This window comes from Anolis sagrei, chromosome 2 (genome assembly GCF_037176765.1).
Source record: "Anolis sagrei isolate rAnoSag1 chromosome 2, rAnoSag1.mat, whole genome shotgun sequence".
Taxonomy (NCBI): domain Eukaryota; kingdom Metazoa; phylum Chordata; class Lepidosauria; order Squamata; family Dactyloidae; genus Anolis; species Anolis sagrei.
The window spans coordinates 115,085,765-115,107,017 of record NC_090022.1 but is presented as its reverse complement, the minus strand read 5'-3'; the positions used below and the strand labels follow the sequence as shown (position 1 = coordinate 115,107,017).

Sequence of the window (21,253 nt, the reverse complement as noted above, 5' to 3'; positions counted from 1 at the left end):
TGTTATAACAGCCGCATTGTTATCGTAGCAATTACAACTGTCTTGCTAAACGCTGCTAACCTCCATCCACTTGCACTTTACCCATTAGTGGAATTGCACTTTAAAACTTGTGCACTTTAACTCTATTGCACCACACTACTGCACTTTAGTCCTTAATAACGTTAGCATTTAAGAACTTTGGAACGTTAACCTTGCACTTTACTTCCTGTTTACTTGAATACCCATGTCGACCCTCACCCTATGGTATTTGCTAATAATACTGCTAGCAAACTGGAAAGGGGATAGAGGGTGGAGTGGGGGGGAAAATCATAGTAACATCAGAACAGAGCCAGGATTAAACTGGAAGGAGGTAGGTCGGCAAAAGGTGGGACCAGTAGAGGTAACAACCGGGAAGGAGTTATGGGATAGGACCACAATCTTGAGGTGCAACATGGATGGAGGGGGACATTCCATTGGCCGAGGGGTTCCCATAGAAACTATAACGGGGAGGCGGAGATGCGGGAAAGGGAGACCATCAATTCGGCTTAAAAGGGATAGAAAATTAACAACCCAAATTCGGCCTAGGGAGAGAAAAAGAAATCCAAAAAATCTAACAACTTGTAATTGGTCTCCTGACAAGGTAAATGGGTGTACCCAGGACGGCGGTCCCTCTGGGTTGAAGATGGTGCTGTTGAACGCCAGATCTGTCAACGGTAAAACATCTTTCATCCAGGATCTAATTCTGGAGGAACGGGCAGATCTGGCGTGCATTACGGAGACCTGGTTGGACGAAGCTGGAGGAGTAAATTTGACCCAGCTTTGCCCACCAGGGTTCTCCGTACAGCACCAGTCGAGACCTGGAGGGCGGGGAGGCGGAGTAGCGGTAGTCTATAAAAATTCAATCCCACTGACCAGAGGCCCCATCCCGCAGTCAACTCATTTTGAATGTGTCCACCTGAAGGTGGGTGACCGGGACAGAATAGGGATTCTGTTAGTGTACCGCCCACCTCGCTGCACTACAGTCTCCCTACCTGAGCTAGCAGGGGTGGTCTCGAGCCTGGCATTGGAGTCCCAACGGCTTCTTGTGCTGGGGGACTTCAATGTACACGCCGAGACTACCCTAGTTGGAGCAGCTCAGGACTTCATGTCTTCCATGGCAACCATGGGGCTGTCCCAACGAGTAACTGGCCCCACCCACAGTGCTGGACACACACTGGATTTGGTTTTCTGCCAGGGATGGGAGCAAGGGGGCGGGGTTGAGGAGTTATCCATCTCTCCGTTGCCATGGACCGACCACCATCTGGTCAGCTTTAGACTTACTGCACCTCCTAACCTCTGCAGAGGTGGGGGACCCACTAAGTTGGTCCGCCCCAGGAGACTTATGGATCCGAATGGATTCCTGATGGCTCTTGGGGATTTTCCCGCCGCCTCGGTTGGTGATCCTGTTGATGCCCTGGTGTCCCTCTGGAACGGGGAGATGACTAGGGCAATAGACACGATCGCTCCGGAACGTCCCCTCTCAAGTAGCCGAGCTAAACCAGCTCCTTGGTTCACCGAGGAGCTGGCAGCAATGAAGCGAAAAAAGAGGAGACTAGAGCGCGTGTGGCGTTCAGACCCGAGCGAGTCAAATCGAGCACGGTTTGTTGCCCTATTAAGGGCATATGCCGTGGCAATAAAGGCGGCAAAGAAATCTTTCTTTGCCTCCAATATTGCGTCCGCAAAGAACCGTCCGGCTGAGCTGTTTCGAGTTGTCAGAGGCCTATTAACCCCCACCACTCCGGATGGGAGCCCTGACAACTCGACGGCCCGCTGTGAAGCATTTGCTCGGTTCTTCGCGGACAAAGTCGCTTTGATCCGCTCGGACCTGGATAGCACGTTAACGGCGGTCTCTGAGGATGTAACAAGAGCACCTGTCTGTCCGATTTTGTTGGATTCGTTTCAATTGGTGAAACCTGAGGATGTGGACAAGGTGCTTGGAGGAATGAGAGCAACCACATGCATCCTAGACCCCTGCCCATCCTGGCTTCTAAAGGAGGCCAGAGGGGGATTGGCCGAGTGGGTGAAGGTGGTGGTTAATGCCTCCCTTCGGGAAGGCAAAATTCCAGCCAGCTTAAAACAAGCTGTAATAAAACCGCTGTTGAAAAAACCATCACTGGACCCCACTCAATTCGTCAACTATCGGCCTGTTTCCAATCTCCCCTTCTTGGGCAAAGTCCTGGAACGTGTGGTGGCCTCACAACTCCAGGCATTCTTGGTAGACACTGATTATCTGGATCCGGCACAGTCTGGTTTCAGGCCGGGACATGGTACCGAGACAGCCTTGGTCGCCTTAGTGGATGATCTCCGGCGTGAGCTAGACAGGGGGAGTGTGTCCCTGTTGGTTCTGCTGGACCTCTCAGCGGCCTTCGATACCGTCGACCACGGTATCCTTCTGGGGCGCCTCGCGGGAATGGGCCTGGGGGGCACTGTTTTACAGTGGCTCAGGTCCTTCCTAGAGGATCGCACCCAGAAGGTGTTACTGGGGGACAACTGCTCGTCCTCACAACCATTGACTTGTGGGGTCCCGCAGGGTTCGATATTGTCCCCCATGTTGTTTAACATCTACATGAAGCCGTTGGGAGAGATCATCCGGAGTTTCGGGGTGCGGTGTTATCTGTACGCAGATGACGTCCAACTCTGTCACTCCTTTCCACCCACTACTAAGGAGGCTGTTCAGGTCCTGAACCGGTGCTTGGCCGCTGTGTCAGACTGGATGAGGGCTAACAAATTGAAACTTAATCCAGACAAGACAGAGGTACTCCTGGTCAGTCGCAAGGCCGAACAGGGTATAGGGTTATGGCCTGTGTTGGACGGGGTCGCACTCCCCCTGAAGACGCAGGTTCGCAGCTTGGGTGTGACCCTGGATTCTTCGCTAAGCTTGGAACCCCAGGTTTCAGCGGTTTCCAGGGGAGCATTTGCACAATTAAAACTTGTGCGCCAGCTGCGCCCGTATCTTGGGAAGTCTGACTTGGCCACGGTAGTCCACGCTCTTGTCACATCCCGTATAGATTACTGCAACGCGCTCTACGTGGGGTTGCCCGTGAAGACTGCCCGGAAGCTTCAGATGGTCCAGCGTTCGGCAGCCAGGTTGTTAACGGGAGCGGCTCTCAGGGAGCATACCACTCCTCTGTTGAGCCAGCTCCACTGGCTGCCAATTCGCTACCGGGCACAATTCAAGGTGCTGGCTTTAGCCTATAAAGCCCTAAACGGTTCCGGCCCCACCTACCTCTCCGAACGCATCTCCTCCTATGAGCCGGCAAGGACGTTAAGATCGTCCGGGGAGGCCCTGCTCTCGGTCCCGCCAGCGTCACAAGCGCGGTTGGCGGGGACGAGAGACAGGGCCTTCTCGGTGGTGGCCCCTCGGCTATGGAATGCCCTACCCGTGGACATCAGGCAGGCCCCTTCGCTGTTAACGTTCCGGAGGAGGACCAAGACGTGGCTCTACGAACAGGCATTCGGTCAACAATGCAATTAAACTCACAATGACGGCATTATTGAACAAGGAACGGCTAAAGGATTATGAGAACGAGATCTGATTTCACTCAGGCGTAGATGATTATCTGTTATATGTTTGTGTACGTTATGTCCTATTTATTGTAATTGTTATTAATCGCACTGTAAACCGCATAGAGTCGCCGTAAGGCTGATATATGCGGTATAGAAGAAAAGCAAATAAATAAATAAATAAATATGTGTATGTGTAGCAGGAAACAATACCATAAGTCATGTAGCATTGTAGTGGCTCCTGTAGTCATGCGTGTATGTGTGTGCACATCAGAAAAACAAAACATAATTGTGGCTTATGCGAGTTCCACTTTTATGTGGGCAAAACAAATCTGATACTCCTTACACACAACCCCAGTAGATATGCTCCCTTGAGCTCAGATATGGCATACTTGGATGGCTTTTCATATTGATTCTCATTTGCATTAAAAGAGTGTTTGAAGGTGAACCAAACTGAGACAAAGGTGAACCATAGTGGATCTGGGGCAGGTGTAGAGGAGGCCTGCACAACCTGCAGCCTACCCCACAACTCCCAGAATCCCTAGCCAGCTTGTTCAATGGCCAGGAATTCTGGGAGTTGGGGGCCAAAACAGCTGGAGGGCTGCAGGCTGTGCAGACCTGGTGTAGAGTCATCCTGGGGGTCCCTCCACACAGCTAATAACCCAGCATATCAAGGTTAAAAATCCCACAATATCTGCTTTGAACTGGGTCATCAGAATTTACACTGCCATATATTCCAGTTCAAAGCAGATAATATCAGATTTTATTCAGCTGTATGGAAGGGGCCTGGGTGTTTTTGGTTTAGTTTGACTTCACTTGCTTCTATTGAATGCTTATGGGTTTCAAGGCTGAAAATATCATGATGAGAGTATGCTTAGAAGATTAAGCACCAATTATGATGATAGTTGCTGGTGAATTTAAAAAAACAAGAACACAGAGATTCTGAGAACAGTGTTAAAAATATGTTAATTGCATTGCTCCGGTAGTTTATCTGTTACTTCTCTTCAAACCCTGTACTGTACTTGATTAAGAATAATAAAACAACCATAGGTAGGAAGTTTAGACGCTGAGTTCTCTTGAAATGTTTATTTTTATGGCAACAGTCAGAGGCATAATGGATGCTGGAAAACCATGCCATTGATAGAATCCATGTAAATATAGAACCTTTAAACTGATTGTAATGAGGGGGTCTCTTTCACTGCCTGTAAATTAGGCTTGGGTGATTCTGATATATAATTTCCCTTTAGAAATACCAAGAGTGGTAAATGGTGGACTGAGTGGTATTTCTAGAAGAAAGTGCATAAGAAATTAGTAGGATACTAGATTAAAGAGAAGATAAGTATTTCTACTTTGAGAGCTTTCAGTGTTCATTTCTGGAATAATATGGCCTCCAGGATGAAAATAACTACATGCCAGCTCCCTTGGTGCCACTGAGATTGTAAATAAGATATTTTCCCCCATTCAAAGCACAAGTTTTAATAAGGCTATTTGAAATTGGTTTATAGTGCAGTTTGCCAACCACAGGAGTTTAGATATATATATAATTATGTACACAGAGTGGATGAATGGAAGGCCTTATTGACTTTAGATGAAAAATGTGTTTAATATCAAACATGGTTTAAAGATGTGCAGAAAAAAAGTAAATCTATGCACTAATAAGGACCACCTTGTGTCTCCCTTTCAGCCCTCAGTGGAGACTATAATATTAAGATAGCGGGGGAAATACTCAAAAAGTCGTCTTAGATTAATTTCTGCACCGAATTTCTGCACAGCATGCAGGGAAATAATGTAAACTAAAAAAGGGCAGTTTCATGGATTGCTATTCATCCATCACATCCTGAGCAATCTTCCATTTAACATATTCCCATGTGCTGTCAATCGCTGTAGCTATCAAAAGAGCAAAGCATACTATATGTGCCTCCTATTAGCAGGTGACAGTGGCTCTTTTATGGGAAGCAAAAAAGAAAAAAGAGGAAAAAGAGAGGGGAGAAAGACAGAGAGTCCACAGTGGAAAAAAGCATATGGAGGCCCATTGGTACTGCAGAAATACAGAGTCACTTTAACTAACATGGTAACAACCTAGGGAATCCTGAAGTTTGCAGTTTGATAGCCAAGGGAGCTTCCTGGCTAAAAATTCTAAATGCCTCTCCCTAAACTACCAATACTGGGATTTTACATGATGTTGTCACGGCAGTTAAAATAGAATAACTGTGCAGTCCAAATGGGCCCCAGGTTTTTTGGTCTGTGTTTGGGTACCCTCCTAGAAGCAAGATGATGGGTTTTAGGGGGAAACTGTCTGCTGTACAGCCAGAGCAACCATATACAAGGGCAAAAAGAAACCACAGGTGGCAAATATGAGGCTGAGTACCACTGCAACAGCCCTCCTTGCCCTGTGGTTCTTTCTAACCCCACTAATCTTTCTCTTCTCTTGGAACAAGGTGAGCTCATGTTGTCTGCAGTCCTCAGATGTGGTGGAGTAAAATTCAGTGGAGCACTATTATGCCCTATGCTCCAGACAGTGTAATAGTTTGTGTCCCCTTAACATCACCTAAAATTCTCTGATGTGGAGTCAATGCAGATAACAGCGTGGGGACTTTTTTAAAAGGAAGCCAGCAGTCTAATAGGGTAGCAGTGCAGCAGGATACAACTGGCCCATTAGATTTTTCTCAAATCTTCAACCTGGCTGCTCCTTCCTGCAGTACTTGAAGTGGCACAGCATGTGATAAGGGATGCCAAAGGAAGGAAGCCAAGATACTATCTGAAAAAGTCAGGGCTATCCAATGCCCAACGGGAGTAACCCTCTGTAGGCACACATCCAGAGGAATAAAAGGGCCAGACTCTAGCACATTGCCAGTAGCTGATAGTCACGTCTCATTTGGGCAATGGGAGAGCAATGCAGCATCTATATTTTGATTTCTCCTTATATTTGTGTTGCTGTATTTGTGCAAACTTAGCCCAGGCATTTATCACAGAGTCAGGGAAACTTTCTAAAAAATCTTTTAAAGTATCAAGCTATAATCCCGTGTCTTGTTCTGCTTCAGGGCTTCAACTCTTTTTCTTTGATGGAAGATAAACATTTCCCGAGAGCCAGGCTGCAATCCTGTTTGGTGGCTTAAATTCTTGTCTTCAATGGCATTTAAATAACTTGGGGAGCTGCAGCTCTAGATTTCTATATTGGCAGGACATTTTTGCCATCTCATTAACTCTGCCCCATTTACCTAGCACAGTAGATGGGTAAGCTGTGGCACCTCCAGCTGTTTTGGATGTTCAACTCCCAGAAGCCTCAGGCAGGCTGGCCAATGATAAGAAACTATGGGAGATGTAGTCTAAAACATTGGAAGATATGTCATTTTATCACCCTGCCCTAGCATATTGGAGATGTTTTAGTTGCTGAGACATGAGCCTCTGGCCATCCTGCCAAAGCTGAAGGAGCACTTTTGGGTTTATTTATTGGCATGCAGAATTTGATAGTATTCTGGGGTTGTAGGTGAACCAGAAGTTCCTTCGATCTGACTCTTTACATTGTGACCACATTTATAGTATTTCCCAACAGGAAACATCTATGGAGTAGTTAAATGCAGCATGATCCTATGGTTTAGAGAACATAGCAGCAAAATCAAATAAATCAAAGTGAAGGTGGTGACTGATACCCAGTATACCACAGCAAAAACAGTTCAAAATAGGCAAGGATATCATTGCCAAAATAGATCGTACCTTTGCCTCAGGTGTGCTTTGGCTCTGCCTTTCCACCTATTTACATGATAGGGGCTTTGCCATAGCAGATTTCACAAGCATCAGCACCATTCACTTCCCATTGCAATTCAGTGTCAAGTTGATATAATGGTTTGGCTGGCTCCAGAAATTCAATGCCTAAAATGTTGCACTGGGAGAGGAAATGCAAAAACACAGTGAACATGTAGGGAAATCTTTAAAACCAAACAAGACATTTAAAGTACAAACAGCTCGCTGCACTTTCCTGATACTTATTAGCTACCCTCAATCCAAAGCAGTATCCACAGACATCTGTTGGGGCAAAAACCACAGTCTTGCTACATTGTAAACACTGAAAAAAACCCTAAATGTATTGGTCTCTAAGGCGCCACAGGGCTCCTTATTGTTTTTATTAGCACTAAAGCTGTCAGCCACCATGATAACTTAGAGGGCTGAGACATGGTTAATAGTAGTGACCCAATTCAATGTTCAGTCTTATGACAAGATGTCCAAATCAAATTTAATCCAGTAAGATGTACACATATCCACACACACAAGGTGTATTGAAGTTCCCCGGTAATTAAAATCAAGGTTATTGAAGCCATAAATTCTGACTCTCAGAGTTATAATACAAGAGTTTGAACCAAAGAAACTGATGCAAATACTTCTGTCTAAACTAGGGAGCTGCAGCAGCTTAAGTGGGAATTTTACCCAGAAAATCCTTCCCCCCACTAAAGCATATTCTGGTAGTGTAGTAGTTTGTCCATATAATGAACTCACCTCATCTCATGAATTTTTTTAGCAGGGTTCAGGCTTCAATGGATATCAGAGCATCAGTGGACACCAGGAAAAAAATTCTCTTTGAAATCCTGAAAAGTTACTAGCCAGATCAGAGTATACTCTAGGAAGGGAGAGTGGGGGTGCCATCCCACTCCCTCAGGCTAATAGACTCCAAAGAACCGGGGTGGCAATAAGGATTGACCCTCAGGATCTCAGAAGGCAGTCCCAAGAGTCAGTCCCTACAGGCCCAATACCTCAAAAGATCTAGATTTGTCAGCAAGGTCCAGATCTTTTAAGGTGTATTTAAAATCTATAGTAAATTAAGAAATTGTTGGAAACTTCAGGTTAATTCAGAACCCATCATGGATTTTGGGCATGTCTGGAAAGGCCCTCAGTCTTGGTAGGGTTGCCAGAGTGAAAACTGGAAAGAGTTCCAGTACCTTTCATTGTGGTGTAGAAGTGGGAATTTCATCAGATGTTGTATTTTACCTAGTTCCATGATAAAGAACCTCTGATGAAATTCAGAACAATTAAAGGTATGGGCCCAATTTTCAAGTTTGCAATCAAAGCTCCATTGGGAATGATGGAAAATCAGGAATAAAGAAGAATAGAATGGAATGCCCCAGAAGAGGGCATTTAAAGTATTAATGCTCAATTTTTTTGGTTGCTGGTCTCCTTATACTTAATGGTAATTCCCTCCCTTCACTGAAAAGTAATTTCATGTTCTCCCATAGACATATTTCTCTAACAATTCTGCTGCAGTTTTTTAACATTGTAGTACTGCAGTGTGTTTATACTTGATATTATTTATACAGATTGAGCATCTCTTATCCAGAATTCCAAAATGTTCAAAAATCCAAAATTGTTATCATATATGTCTAAAATTATGACGCCTTTCCTTTCTGATGATTTGATGTGCACAAACTTTGTTTCATGTACAACATTCTTTTAAATATTATGCATACAATTACTTTCAAACTATATATATAAGATATATATGTAACATAATTGAATTTCATGTGTATACTAGAAACACATTTTAAGATATATCATTATGTGTATATGCAAATACAAATATTCCAAAATATGATGAAAAAAATCCAAAAAAACATCCGGTCCCAGGCATTTCAGATAAGGGATGCGCAACCTGTATTATGTTAGATGAAGTACATGACAACCCACCTAAGAACCCATCTATCCATGGCTCCCATCTGTGAAACGCCCCATCTGCTGCCAGTATTGTTTTCTCTTAAGCACCAACTGGACAATTTTGATAATTTAATCTTTTTTAAAAATGTATGTCAATGTTTGTATAATACAGATGCTAGTAAGCTTAATACAAAGACTTTAGAAATATAAACTTGAAAAAATGCTGTGGTATTTGCACATTTGAGATTATTTTTAATGCTGGGTATGCTTTAAAATTGATATTCTAATTACATAATTTGCTCCCAGAATTAATTTCAGCGAGGAGTACAGTGTAAATACTTGGAGGCTAGGTCTTAAAGTTCAGACTCATAAGTGAGAAGAGCAGTGAAAATCACTGCTCATTATTCAAACTATTGATTTCACATTGCAGTTAATTTTCTAAAGACCCTTAATTAGTGAGAACATATGAGGGTAACATGTCCCCTGAGTTTGCTTATAATGTTTTATTTGTGAAGAAGTGATACATGTATCCCCTCTTTATAATAGTTGTCTTCCTGTACAATATTTAATGTGTACTAATTGCCTTGGAAATCTATAATGCTGGAATGTAAGTTACATTCTCATATTGCTAATTTACCAGTGCTCACTTGTCAGTAGCTGATAGGGAGCACAGAGGTGAGGAGAAATGATCTAAATACTTTATGAAACTCACAAGGGCTCAGGATCAGTGTTTGTAGATGCAAAAGAACCACTTGAGCCTGCAGGCTGAAAGTTCTCTAGGCTCATGTCACCAACTGAAATGAATACATGATGTATTGTCCAATGGTAATTTCTGTGACTAAAAGTTTCATAACCTTATCAAAATAAGTATTTCATTCAATTTTGCATTTCTGCTTCTTCTTGTTTTTCATTTCTCCAGCCTGAAGAACTCACGAATGCGCTGGAAATCAGCAATATTGTCTTTACCAGTCTCTTTGCTCTGGAAATGCTTCTCAAGCTTCTTGTATATGGCCCTTTTGGCTACATCAAAAACCCATACAACATCTTTGATGGCATCATCGTAGTGATCAGGTGAGTGACATTGAGTTTCCTTATGTCTATACAATTTCTTCCAACTGATTCCAGGCAATTACTGCTGAAGGAACAAAGTTAGGAGAAGATGTTTATGGGCAGGTGTTTGCTTTCTTTTACCCATTTGCTACCAAATCATCATAAGAGGTAGAAGGAACATCGAGCCTTGGGATCAAATCCAGACTTCAGGGGAGCTCCTAGACAATCACGGCCTTTTCCACATGATGCCACTTTTCCATCTTTTCTATCATAATTGATATTATCCACTGACTCTCATGGCTCTATACAAGAGCACTATTTTATGACCTTGTTCAAGAAGAGTCCAAGGGTTCTGGTCTCTTGAATAGAGGATGTGTGCCATGAAAATTATCCAGTGTTACTGTCTTCTTTCATTGTATCATTCATGCATGAAAAAAGGCAACTAGCTACCAAGCCAGTTGCCCTTTACTTCCTCAACTCAATGTTATTGACCTTAACATGTAGGGTGGTCATTTATATATCCCCTTTTTAAAAAAAATTATGTTGCCAAAATAGAGAGTGAAAGAGGGCACGTGCATTCATTTTTTTATAGAGGAGAATTTAGAAATAATTACTATGGTTGAAATGGAAATATTGTGCTATCTACCTAGTGGGGATGACTGTGATCAGGTTCAGTCCAATGTTCAGGTTATGAGTGCTTTCAGAGGTCTTTGGGCTCATCATACAGTTAGAAAAGTGAGATTCCTGAGCATCCCTGTTTTACATCTACATTAATCAAGAAGTCAGATTACTAAATAGGACTGTAACCATTATCCAATTTTGCTGTACACATTGTATATGGAATGCAAAGTAACATTACTCTTTCCATTCTTAGTGTCTGGGAAATAGTTGGACAGCAGGGTGGAGGCCTGTCTGTTCTCAGGACCTTCCGCCTCATGAGAGTCCTGAAGCTGGTCCGTTTTATGCCTGCTCTCCAGCGCCAGCTAGTGGTCCTCATGAAAACAATGGACAATGTGGCCACCTTTTGCATGTTATTGATGCTTTTCATCTTTATCTTTAGGTGAGTACTTAATAAAAGATCTTTCTTCCATAGTACTAATTGATGTAATGGTAACAATGATGTGTGTAAGCTAATGCCAATGATTGCTTCTGTGGTTAAGGAACTTTGCTGAAATGATAAATGTTTGTCATTGCTAATTCCAACACTGCCTTTTACAATTCTGTAGTATATCTCTCAGCTCATTTTCCTTTTGTATTCAGTATCCTTGGGATGCATCTCTTTGGCTGTAAGTTTGCTTCTGAGAGGGATGGAGACACTCTCCCAGACAGGAAAAACTTTGATTCTTTGCTCTGGGCTATCGTTACTGTTTTCCAGGTAATGTATTTTCATGTCTGAAATGCAACACAGAATATTAAGAGAACAATTAAGGCCTTGAGAAATGGGTAATGCAGACTTCCTAAAGCCAACACTAAAACATACTATCAAGATTAGGCGAGATTTGGCTGATCAAAACTTTAGAAAATAGTTTATAGAAATTAGGGTCAAAAACAGAACTTCAATAATTGCTCCATGAAATGCTGACATTCTGAAATGAGGACCAGTCTTTAAAATAGAAGAATGCTGATTAAAACAAAGGGATTCTAGTCACACTAGTCAATATGTCCATTTGTTATTTTAAAAAGATGGTTAAACTGGCTTAAATAAAATGAATTCTTAGGAAACTGGGAAACTGAGATATGGTTATCTATTTGAATGATTGGTTAGATTCTGTATTGCTGGGAGAAAAAAATGACTTTGCAATAAAAATCTGAGTTATTTTAGATAGAAAAACTGAACAACTCTATTTTAGACTCGGGTTTGCCTTTGGTCTTTCAAAAAGAATTTTTCTAGCAGAGGATGCTGGGGTTACTTGGTAATCCTTCAGGAGAAAGCAAAATACAGTGGGAAAAGGAATTAAAAACAAATCTTCCAGGCTGTGTCTTTGATTATTTCACTAGTTTGAGCGATGCTCTATTACTCTGAGTAATAAATGAGAAATGTGTCCTGGTTATTTGTGACCCTTAGTCAAGAACAAATAACCATGGCATATTGCTCATTTAAGCCCTTGGAAATTCTGGTAGTGAGGAATAGACCCCAAGGAGTGGTGTAATCAGGATCCAATTTGAGTGAATGTTATGGCTGTTCAGACATCCCTGGAAAATAGAATCAGGGAGCTTGTGTAGTCTTCAGGTCATCGGTTAGGAGTGAGCATTCTTCTTAAATGATGAGGAATGAAATTGTAATCAGTAGGGAAATGGCAATGGATGCACAGTTCCAGCTATAAATCTACCTAAGCTAGGTTTTCGGTGTCTGTAGGAAGCTGGATCACTTATGTAGAGTAAGATTTCCAAGGTCTCAGGGGTGGGAGGGAATGTGCTGTGTGGCATAGTCTCTGATACCGTTACTCGTCATTTGGTCCATTTTTGTTTTTCTTCTAGATACTTACTCAAGAAGACTGGAATAAAGTACTATATAATGGCATGGCTTCTACCTCTTCCTGGGCTGCCCTCTACTTCATTGCCCTCATGACATTTGGAAATTATGTTCTCTTTAATTTGTTGGTTGCCATTTTGGTGGAAGGTTTTCAGACAGAGGTAAAGCCTTGAATAACTTGTTTTATCTTTTGTTGACAATATTAAGAATTGTGAGCCTAATCTATCTAATGATTGATTACAACTGCTTTAAAGGGGGAGATGGGAGTATTCCATTTTCCATTCTTTAGAAAAAGTTTTAGAACAAGTCAAGCTTACAAGTTATTTTTAAAGGGTATTAATTGCTGTCAAGTTGACTGTGACTTCCAATGGCCCTATATAAAGGAGATACAGTACTTCCAAGCTTGGAAGTTATTTTTAAAGGGTATTAATTGCAACAGTATTTATCCATCCCACAGCACACTACTCAAGAACAATGCATAAAACACTTTTGAAATTTAAATTTTTTCATGCTATTTTTAAAAAAATAAGATTGTTCTGACCTGAAAGAACCAGTTGCTTAAAGAGTTTGTTTTGAATAGAATGCACACAATTGCTACACTAAGAACAACAAAATCCTAGGACCAGGTTTTTGGAGTCCTGTGCATTTTACATAAAATATTTAGCCATTGCCCATAAAAGACATGTCAACAGAGTTTTCCAAAAACTGTCTCCATCTCAATGTCTCTGTTCTAGTTAGGAGGAAAAAAATCTACTTAGTGCAGAAATCCAGATTATGGAGTGAAAAGAATCACTCCAATAGGCATGGAAAGCAACTAAAATACCTCTTTGTATGTATGGATAGCAATAATGATGATGAAAATCTATGCCACAAAACAAAACTACCCTCTTTGGAGACTTGTTTTCCTGTTCTAACTCCAGATTCACAGGAAGAAAGTGAACCAAATGGTTCAAACCATGACCCCAGAACTTGAGTGGTTTCTTCTAAAGGGATCAACACAGAAGCCCTTGTTTAAAGTGCATTCTTCTGTTCCAGCCACAATTCACATGGCTCACAGAAGGAAAATAAATCAACTGTCTTTATTTATTTATTTATTTTAAACATTTATATTCCACCCTTTTCACCTTGAAGGGGACTCAGGGCAGAGCGCAGTATATACACAGCAAACATTCAATGCCAGGACGCAAATTCACATACAATACATAAACATTAAAAACATTTATCAAAATATTAAAATACACCATTTATTTATTATAACTCAGATATATAAAATTAACAAAGGCCAAATCTACACTGATTAGTTAGTGCAGTTTCAAAACAGTATTGGAAAAAGTAGTTTCAATGCGCAGATAATTACCTAGGAAATACTGGAACCAGTTTGAGGCCCAAAGCACTAGTGCACTTTTGTGGGAGTTTGTTGTCTGGCTGCCACAGTCTGAAGCTAGTTTCATACTATGTTTATGGTCAGTGTAGATGGGACCGAAGAGTTACAACAACACAGGAAAAGAGTGATTGGAGCTGCTTCTACATAGACTTTTAATCCAGGTGTAGAAAAGATCCAGAAGCACCCTATCTAATGAAGATCAACTCTAGAGCCATTCAGGGCAAAGCAAGAAAGGGAAAATGAGCATTCCCATGGGAACACTGAGGTTTCCCCTCGGTGGGGTGTGTGTTCGTTTATCTCCAGCTGAGCTATGTATCCTGTTTATTTCTCCAAATGGTTCAGCATTAGCCCTCTCCTCACAAGCACTCTGCATTTGACTTTCGGCTTCCTGCTCTGCAGAGGTATATATATTGATGGGCTTCAGTGGATTTTATGGCTTGATCTGGAATTTCTAGTGAGTTTTTTTTAAAAAAAATGCTGTCTGGATGTGTGTTGCAGCTGTCATTGGTGGTGTACATTTTGTAGACACCCCGACCTCAAGTAGGCTTTCAATTGGATTTTACTAACTGTCTAGAAGAGGCCTTTACCTCTTGTTACATTTCAATCAAAATGTTATAGAATTATACATTTCTTATTTGGAAAAGGAATGTATTATAAGAAATTAGTTATTTGTAACCAATTATATCTTAGCTCTGTTCATAAAGGAAGCTCTTTGTCTTATATCAGTGTCCAAGCTTAAAACATTATTAATATTAAATACAAATACATGCTGGATGGAACAAATATAATGGTGTCTTTAAAACATACTTTGTTGACTTAAACCAAATTAAGAGTTGCTTGAAAAATAGAGTTGGGGAATGAGTGATGTAATTGTTTTATTTGCAGTTGTGAACATTTTCCCGTTTCCTTAAGATCAACACTTTGAGCTCTATATGAATTCAACTCTTTGTCTAGTCTTTGTGGACTGATACATCAAAAGTGGGTTTTTGTGAACAAGAACCCATATCTGCAGCCATCTCCACAGAGCTGGAAAGCAAATCTGTAAAGTGAACTTGTCCTGCATATTACACCAGCAAGCAAGTTTACAATATATACAAGAGTTTTGAAAAGTAGCCGCTAGGCAGTTCTGCCTTCAACTCAGGCTAGCAAAGAAAAAATTGTCTTAAAGCAATAAATGTCAAAGTGATGAAGGTCTAAAGGTGTCATTGTTGTGTGTGAGGCCCTGGGCAGTGTGCATATGATAGCTAACATTATACAGCAGTATCTGGTAATACCACTTCTAAATTACAGTTATATTGATAATTTAGGTTTGACAGGAGAATAACAACCTTTCAGGGCTGTCACCTTTCTTGCCATTATATCCATTCACATTATAAAACTCATTTAAAAAACCTCTTGGGCTTTTCATTTATTTTCTGAGCACAGTTTAAGGAGAAGATTTACTGAGGCCTTTCAGGGCAAGGCAGCCTGGGGTCTCTGCTTGTTTTGTCTGATCTTCTTCAGATTGTCGTGTTTGCTCATGTTATTTCTGCTTGATATCATGCCCATGTCACCATGTAATAGTTTTGTTGTTGTTTTTTTTTTGGTCTTAGATAATGGAGGAAGGGGTTATTGAGCCAGTTCTCTCAGTTTTATTTTCAAGAAAGGGTGATTCCTCACACTTCAGGCATTAGAAACAAAACTGCCTTTTGGCTCTTATGAAATGATGAGAGGGAGCCTGTCTCCAAGGTTTGAGTGGGCTGATTCTAATGAGTCTACCAACTTCACCTAAATATCTCTCACTGCCAGTTATCAATGTGCTGTTAATAGCTTGGAGTGAATATAGTACCTAAATATCCAGTGCCTAAAGATGATTCATACAGCATAAATAGGTTCTCTATATGTCTGTTATCAGACTATCTCTTAATATGAACTACCAGAATTCCATGAATGCCTACAATTCTACACAGACACTAAAAACCAAGTTAGGAAGTGGATCCACTGACTGAGGATTGTAACCAAACCCATGAACATTTTCTTAACCAAACCGCTGAGATGCACTGCTGTACATCTCCAAGTCCATTCAGGATCAGTGCTGGACCATGGCAAAGGAATGAGAACAAAGGCAGAAAACAACAGTTCCCATGGGATGATGTGGTCTCCCTCCTGGAGGAATAAATGTTTGCCTTCCAGCCAGCTGTATTTCAGAGTTTCTGAAAGTGCTCCAGCACTAGCAATGCCTTGAAAAGCACTATGCATTTTCCCATCCCAGTTTTAATCCCTGCAGGGGATATACCCTGATCAGCTGCAGCACTTTTTTTTTTTTTTTTGCTTATTCCAGATTGCCTGGTGAATTTTATAACATGCTGTTTCAGACTTGATGCGCTCTACAGCACACATTGGGGGTGTAAATTTTGTGGACATCTTGACTCAAACTGGCTTTGAACTGCATTATAGTGTCTGTGTAGAACTGTCCTATAACACATCCCTGGTCATACCTTCATATATGATTTTGGGCACTGTACCTACATGTGTAGACTCCTTGCCATGAGTGCTGAAGAGCCACAGCTCTACCTTCCCAAACATCTATGGGCACCCAAGAAAGAAGAAACAGCCACAGGGCGCATCTGGACAGCCCATTTATTGCAGTAACTCGCGCAATAAAGAAGGGGCTGTCCAGATGACGTCCTGACAATCCCAAATTAATTAGATACAAACCAGGAAAACCCTAAATTAGTCCAGAAAACTGTGGGAATACCCACCCCTCCCCCAAAGCCCCCAGATCTCTTTTAAAACTAAAGAAAACTCTTCTTTAAAAGGGGGTTGGGGACTTTGGGGAAGGGGGATAGTCCCAGCAGCACATCTGGACACACACCCCAGAAAGGGGTGGGTGTAGACAGGAACTTCCACATTTTTAAAACGCAAATGATCCTGGGATAAAGGGCTGTCTGGAACTGCCCATACACTAGGACATGATTCTGCAGCGGATGAGTGGCTGAGAAAATTGAATTACACACATACACACACACACACACACACACACACCAGTTGCTGTTAAAAATATGCATAGACATGTTGCTGGTAGAGGCTTGCACTCTTACAAGCTTTCATATTGGATCCCAACCATAAATTTGGCATCTGTCCTGCTTTTTTTTTTTAACACTTATTCTTGTCAAAATCTACTTTTCAAATCCCATGGGGATTGTTCCTTCCTTGCAGTATGCAGTACAGTCAAATAATTCTCTTTCCAAAAATTACTATGGTTTACTTTTGCTTGTCTGATGCATCGTTTTATAACTCAAGGGCAGTTTTGTTCCATAAGCATTATCACCCTGCTTCTTCTCCTTTGAAGTCCCCTGTCAGTGCAACTGAAGTTTTTTTTAAGTCTTTGTGATCCTCAAGTACCTTTCCACAACTTCGGAAACCCCTTGTTAATTTTAGTGTCTGATTATGCAGGACTTTTGGTTGCTAAGCAGCAGACACACATACCAAGATATGTGGCTGTTTTAAAACACACACACATACACACACAGTCATAACTGATGCCTCATTCAAAATGCAGACATCGCACATTTCCTGCTGCAAAGAAGTCCGATTTGGTTTTTAGCGCACACTCTGAGAATTATCTGCACTCGAAAGGTTTTGTCTTAACTTCCAGCCGTTATGAAGTGTGAAAGAAGAGGGGTGGGAGGAAGGTTCTCTTTCATAGAGCAAGTAATGCAAAATTACTGACTGAGAAAGCTATCAGGTCCCTACCCTGGGGGATTTATCTGAGAAACAAACATTGGCTCCTGTTGAGCAAGCTTTCTGTCAGCGATAAAGCTGCTCTCCTGAGGGACTTCAGGATAATGTTATCTATCAAGCATATTCTTCCATTGGTAATCCTTTCATGTTTCCCACAGTTTCTGTGCTTGTTTCTGAGAGTCCTTTGGGGCTGGCTCATTCGTTGTCTCTCTTTTATGTTGGCTTATTCTTCGAACTTCTTTATCTTCCACCAGAAAGCAACCTATGAGTAAAGGTGGTGAGTGAAAGTGATAAGTCCTGTTGGAGCTGTTTGTAAATAGTAACAAAAGGTTGAATTGGTTGTTAGGTTGTGCCTAAATGAGATGAGGCTTTAGAGTTGTAAGAAAGCAAAATGAGGAATATTGTTTTCTACCTTCACTCATCTTTTGGTGGCATTTTTGGAAAGTTTTTGAACCTTGTCTTGTGCTTTAAGCAAACTCATATCAAAGGATTACCCTTAGGGAATTTCATAGTGTACATATTAGCTTTCCCCTAGTGTATATATTGCTTCAAAGCCAGTCTGGTAATACTTTAAATTATCAACACAACCAAACTGAAGCAATCATATTTTTGTAAATTGTGCTGAGTTAGGAACAAATATTTTTCCCACTCATGCAGGCCCTTCACTTTATCCTTTGTGTAAGTCCATAAACAAATCAGGAAGTCTTCAATTAACTGTAGTTTCCCCTTTGGGCTAAGCCCAATAACTGGACTGGAACACTTTAAATATCCTGTTCTGAAGCTGCTGGTCATATTTGCTTGGGAAACGATTAAATGGGTTAATTGAAAAGTTTCCAGTTTTATTTGCTAGTTTATATGAAAAGAAGCTGAAAAAGCTTGTGCATATAGGCAAAGTGTTCATTCATATCTCAGCTTATTAAGTAGTGGCATGACTCTTTTGCTAAGTCCTGAATTTTGACCCATCTGTTTTCAAATAGTCCTAATTTATTGACTTCATTACTTTAGAACTAAAACCCAGGGTCTCATCCATCACCAAACACAGCTGGCAAGAGAAATAAAAGTGTGAGTGTAACATTCTAAAAAGAATATGAAAACCTTTCCCATTCTCATGTATCTCAATTAAAAAGGACTGTTACAAACATTTATATTTCAAATGTTTGTGCTCTCATTTCATAGATAGAAACTTGAAATGCAACCAGAGAAATCAATTTTATTTCAATCAGAAATGAGGAAAAAACTAGATTCTCAAGTTACAAAAACGTTATGGAGTCATAGAATAATAGAGTTGGAAGAGTCCGCATGAGCCATCTAGTCCAACAAAGTGCTGCAACTATTTTAGAGATGTAGGATCTTACCACATTGGGATATAATCCATTTATATCAGTTTGCATACTCTCCTCATCACACCTGATTATTACATTTTTTATTATTTGAAAATACTGCACTTTGACTCATCACACCACGGAAGGCTGGCCATGAAGAAGATGAACATAAATAATTAACTGAAACACTTTCGGGCATTGAGTAGGTATTCAGCTTGAAAAGGAACAGGTAAATGCAACAGGACCTTGTTCAACTTATGAGGTGTAAAACTCCCCAAACACTGGGATTATAACACTATATATACTCCCACTCCTTTTAGGTTTGTTTTATTTGGTTGTTATTCAAATGTTCATATTGTGTGCATTTACTAATCTGGTGTGTATGCGTTGCTAGTGAAGACTAAATAGATATGAATATTGTTGTGGAAAAGTAATATAACCAAGATCTAAAGAATGACTCAGGCATGGCCACGGCTAGGCTATGCATAGGAGGAATCTTTGCTTTCTTTTCCTTCTGACAGCAGAAGCACAATCCTTGCCATATTACAAACTACTCTTTGATGTCCTTCCAGTTTTGGAAGAGAGTTGCTCTGAGACTTGTTTGATATTCTGTCTGAGAAACAGTTTTGTTTTGCATGAGAAATATGAAATGTACACAAACATTTCTTCTTAATGCTTTGCAAAAAAAAATTAACAAATTGACAAATAATTCAATAAATCTTTCTTCAGAGCTCTTAATTGAAAGGTAAGGATGATTCTACCTTAAGGAGGCATCAAACCATCCTGTATTTGTGCAGAGCAGATACAGAAACATCAGATGACTCAAATGTAGTGCAACCTGTTCCACTGCTTCTCCATGATACAAAATTGACCCCCAATGGGTGCCTTCCCCCTCTTCCACCTTTCCCCTTTTTGTTTTCATCCTTTTATATAAATACTTTCTTTTGCCTTATGAGCCACTCTTTCAATTTTGATGTTGAAATTAATAAAACCTGAAAACCCACCTTCCTCCCTCCCTCCCTCCCTTCCTCCCCTCCCTGCCCTCTCCCCAACCTTCCTTCCTCATTTTTACTTCAGGAAATCACCAAACGGGAAGCAGCGAGTAGGCAGTTAAGCTGTATTCAGCTGCCTGTCGACTCGTCGGTGGTACGTAAGATCTTGTAGCATGAACACTCCCAAACCTTGTCTAATAGTTCTCTCTCTCTTCTTCCCTTTCTCTCTGTACAGTATTGCTTTCTCTCTTTCTCTCTGTGTCTCTCTTCGTAGTGAACAATCACACCATTGCCACTCATCATGGTAGCTGATTTTGTTGTTGTCATCAAATTAGCCTTGATTTTAAGTCTCTTCCTTCTTTGAGAGAATTCAAAGTCTCTCTAATAACCAAGAACATCCTCTGAATTCCTACTTGGTGCTAAGTTTCTTCTTTGTAAGTGTAGATGTGTCCTTGAGTTACCTATTAAAAGGAGAGATCAGTTAACATGAAATAGAAAGATGGTTAAGATGTGACAGTCTAGTTGTGTGCTTTAGCTGCTGCTCTCAAGATCATGTAGGATAAAACAACACCCATTGTGCCCAAGAGCCCTTCATGGCCCTAGGATTTGATAGAGCTGGGATCACTGGAACCTGCTTGCATTTACCATGTTAATGGATTTCCCTGAGCATTGACACTGTGGACATACAACTGCATTTTCCCATCATAGAGAGAAACAATTATTATATTTTTCTCCAATGTCAGGGGACTATCTGCTGACATCTAGATACTGTTCCTACCAACTATCCCATCACTGGGAAATTACCTATTGGCTGAAGCGACTTTTAAGGAAACAACTTACATCATTTTTGAGATGTGTTAATTGAACCATGTAGAAACCCAGCTTCCTTTCAAACAAACAGAGAAAGAGAGAGAGAATAGGAAAGTCCATCAAAGACAGAAGGGACCTAAAATCAAGTGTGTATTGTGGATCTTCATGTGTGAAAGCACTCTGTCTTGGAAAAACCAATCCAAGAGTTGAGGCAGCTGCAGTAAATGTTGGTGTCTTTTAAAAATATTTCTACAGGTTCATTCAAAAGATGTGGACATGCAATCACATTCCCTGAATAAAATTGTTTAGCATGAAATATGTAGCAAAGGTCATAACC

The 21,253-nt window shown here is 41.0% G+C and overlaps 1 protein-coding gene across 11 annotated transcripts in view; it reads left to right on the top strand.

The window, feature by feature from the left end:
* CACNA1G (calcium voltage-gated channel subunit alpha1 G) overlaps nucleotides 1-21,253 on the top strand; it is a 420,834-nt gene that overhangs the window by 280,575 nt on the left and 119,006 nt on the right. For 7 of the 11 annotated variants that reach the window (XM_060764774.2, XM_060764777.2, XM_060764776.2 and 4 more), the window contains exons 10-14: nucleotides 10,082-10,233; nucleotides 11,087-11,272; nucleotides 11,473-11,587; nucleotides 12,691-12,846; nucleotides 20,192-20,260. In XM_060764774.2, coding sequence (XP_060620757.2) covers nucleotides 10,082-10,233; nucleotides 11,087-11,272; nucleotides 11,473-11,587; nucleotides 12,691-12,846; nucleotides 20,192-20,260 — 678 coding nt within the window. The remainder of the gene's footprint in view (nucleotides 1-10,081; nucleotides 10,234-11,086; nucleotides 11,273-11,472; nucleotides 11,588-12,690; nucleotides 12,847-20,191; nucleotides 20,261-21,253) is intronic. The other 4 variants (XM_060764775.2, XM_067463774.1, XM_067463775.1 and 1 more) reach the window with 1 other exon arrangement.